The sequence below is a fragment of the Gossypium raimondii genome, chromosome 9, assembly GCF_025698545.1.
Source record: "Gossypium raimondii isolate GPD5lz chromosome 9, ASM2569854v1, whole genome shotgun sequence".
Lineage (NCBI taxonomy): Eukaryota > Viridiplantae > Streptophyta > Magnoliopsida > Malvales > Malvaceae > Gossypium > Gossypium raimondii.
In genome coordinates this window covers 5,888,480-5,891,603 of record NC_068573.1, presented here as the reverse complement: position 1 = coordinate 5,891,603, position 3,124 = coordinate 5,888,480, and the positions used below count along the sequence as shown (strand labels likewise).

Genomic DNA, 3,124 nt, shown 5'->3' with positions numbered 1-3,124 from the left:
TAAAACCCAATCGACAAGACTCAAAAATATTAAATGAACTAAACTTGTTTAGAAGAAAAACAAATTCTGTAACAAGTACAATTTAGTAAGATGTACTTATAAATAATCTTACATTCCAAAATAATGTAACATATCATTACAAATCTTACCTTTCTTAAACCAAACATGTCTAAAGGAGGCAGATTTTAATATCTTTAATCTACAACAAGTTTAGAGGTTTCTTAAGTGTTCATATTTTTTAATATTGAAATATTAATATAAATTATATTATCCTAGAAAACGATGAAATTGTATTCTCCAATTTGGCCGAAACTATAAAAACGCAATTATACCGATATTAGAAAAATTGGGGTTTAACATTATCATTATTGCTTTCTTAGAAGAATAATAAAACATTGAGGTGCTTAGTTTCTAAAATCAATTTTGGTCTTCATTTCCTACCAATGAAACGTTGAACACGTTGTTCATGTACGCGGCCAATAATTTTCATAATAACTTTACAGAAAGGTAATTATTTTTAGTAGGCATAATAATTTTCATAATAAATTTACGGAAGATGCTTTCATACTAGATTTTGTTGTTTCCAAAAGTAATCAATAGGAAAATACTGGGTGACCTTCAACTACACATATAGCCAAATGTTAGATCAATTTTATATATATATATATGTTTTTACCGGCAAATTGGGAGTAAAGCTTCAATAATCCTGATCTTAATAGCTATGGCATTCTCTTTTTACACTTGTTTTTCTATTTTACTTTTTTCACTCTCTATAGCAGTGAGGAGCAGTGAGATTACTAGAGCAACAAATAATGATTCAGAATCTCTTGTAGCTGAGGAAATAGCATTGATGGAAACTGGGTGGTGGAGTAACTACTGAAACGTAGGTGTTCACCATTGTACATGGCACGTGTCGATGCAATTAACCGGAAGTGTCATCGAGATTGATCTTAGTGGCCATGGTCTAAATGGGAGTATAACACCTCAAATAGGTGCACTTTCCAAACTCAAGTGCCTCAACCTGTCCTCAAATAATCTTAGAGGTGAGTTACCTTCTTCGCTTGGAAACCTTACTCAATTGGCAGTGCTTGATGTTTCTTATAATGAAATTTATTCCATTCCCTTGGAAATTGAGAAGATGGAGAATCTTGTTTCTCTAAATTTGACGAGGAATCTCATTGCTGATATGCCTTCAGCTATAGGTCTTTTGACCAATCTCACTCACTTGATTATGAACTCTAATCCATTACGGAGCATCATCTCTCCCCATATATGGAACCTGAAAAAGCTAATGACTCTCCATCTCGGAAACTGCCAGCTCTATGGTTCCATTCCACCAAATATTGGAAAGCTGAAGAGTTTGGTTAATCTCCGTCTCCAGAACAACATGCTTGTTGGTCCAATCCCATCTTCTATCAGCAATGTAACCAATCTAGAGTCGTTGCTCCTTCAGAATAACCAACTTAATGGATCCATTCCACAGGAAATTGGGAGGCTAACGAATTTGATTACACTGTATCTATTGTCTAATATGCTTGTTGGTCCCATCCCTTCCTCTTTGGGTTATTTATCCAGACTAGAATCATTCTCTCTTTACAAAAATAAAATAAATGGTTCCATCCCTTCAGTAATAACAAATCTTAAGAAGTTGACTAGCTTGGATCTTGGTGGCAATAACCTGAGTGGTCAAATCCCTTCATTTCTAGGTCTTTTACCCAGCTTGAGTAGTTTGTACCTTGACTCAAATCTTTTTGAAGGTTTCATCCCATTAGATATTGGAAAATTAAAGAATCTGACTGTATTGCATTTCCCTAATAATAAACTCACTGGCTCAATCCCTTTATCTCTACTTCATTTACCCAATTTATGGCATCTATCCATGGCTTCAAATCTTTTGGAAGGTCCCATACCCCATGAAATTGAGAGTTTGAATACCCTGCGATACTTAGATCTCTCAGACAACAAATTTAGTGGCCCCATTCCATCTCAGATTGGTAATTTGTCAAATTTAACATGCTTAGTTTTGGCAAACAATAACTTGAGTGGAAGGATTCCCCAGCAAATTGGTGGCTTATCTCTATACCTGCTTGATCTAAGCCATAACATCATTAGTGGAGATATTCCTTCTCAACTCAATTCCCAAAACATTTCCAATTCCATGTCTTCATCTCTATTTCATTTACACAATTTGCGGTATCTATTCATTGCTTCGAATCTTTTGGAAGGTCCCATACCCCATGAAATTGAGAATCTGAAAGCCCTGGAACACTTAGATCTTTCAGAAAACAAATTGAGTGGACCCATTCCAACTCAAATTGGTAATTTGTCAAATTTAATGTACTTAATTTTGGCAAAAAATAACTTGAGTGGAAGGATTCCCCTGCAAATTGGTGGCTTATCTCTATACCAGCTTGATCTAAGACATAACATCATTAGCGGAGATATACCTTCTCAACTCAATTCCCAAAACATTGATCTTAGCCATAACCTTCTCCACAGAGTGATACCTTCCAAATTTGGGAATTTAACTCATTTAAGCACCTTAGATCTCAGTTGGAATAATTAACGGGCATGATTCCTTAATTTCCATTTTCTGTGGAGAACCTTAATTTGTCATTGAATTCACTACGGGGTCCAATTTCGGATGGATTATTACATTTTTCACCCGACACATTTATAGGCAACAAGTATTTATGTGGTTCCATTCAAGGCTGTCGTCCTTGCCCTTCATCACCAACTGTAAACAAGGAAAGAAAGAGCAAAGTGGTGAAGCACAATCTGCCTGTTGTTATTCTGGTTCCAACTTTGTTTTTTTTTATCTCCTCTTCTGCGTTGGTGATGTTCATCCTATTCCGACAATATAGAGCTAAAGCTTTGAAATCTGATCCAAGTCCAACAAAAAATGGAAATTGTTGAAAGCTGGACTGCAATGCAACATGGAGCCAGAAGCATGCTACTGTCGAGACCAGCAGCTATCGAGCTCAGCTCATTTTGCTTGGCGCGCACGAATGGTTTTTGGACCAAATGAAGCAACTGACATTGCTGTTTTGTTTTGATGTAATTTAGTTCAGTTTAATTGTAACTAGCTTTAATAGTTAGTAAGATTAAGTTAGTGATTAGATAG

At 35.6% G+C, this 3,124-nt stretch overlaps 1 protein-coding gene across 1 annotated transcript; it reads left to right on the top strand.

Moving 5' to 3' along the window:
- The first annotated feature begins 916 nt into the window (after nt 1-916).
- LOC105797419 (LRR receptor-like serine/threonine-protein kinase GSO1) lies at nt 917-2,566 on the top strand. Its single transcript, XM_012627401.2, has one exon. The coding sequence runs from the start codon at nt 917-919 to the stop codon at nt 2,564-2,566; it is 1,650 nt and encodes a 549-aa protein (XP_012482855.2).
- Nucleotides 2,567-3,124: the final 558 nt, after the last annotated feature.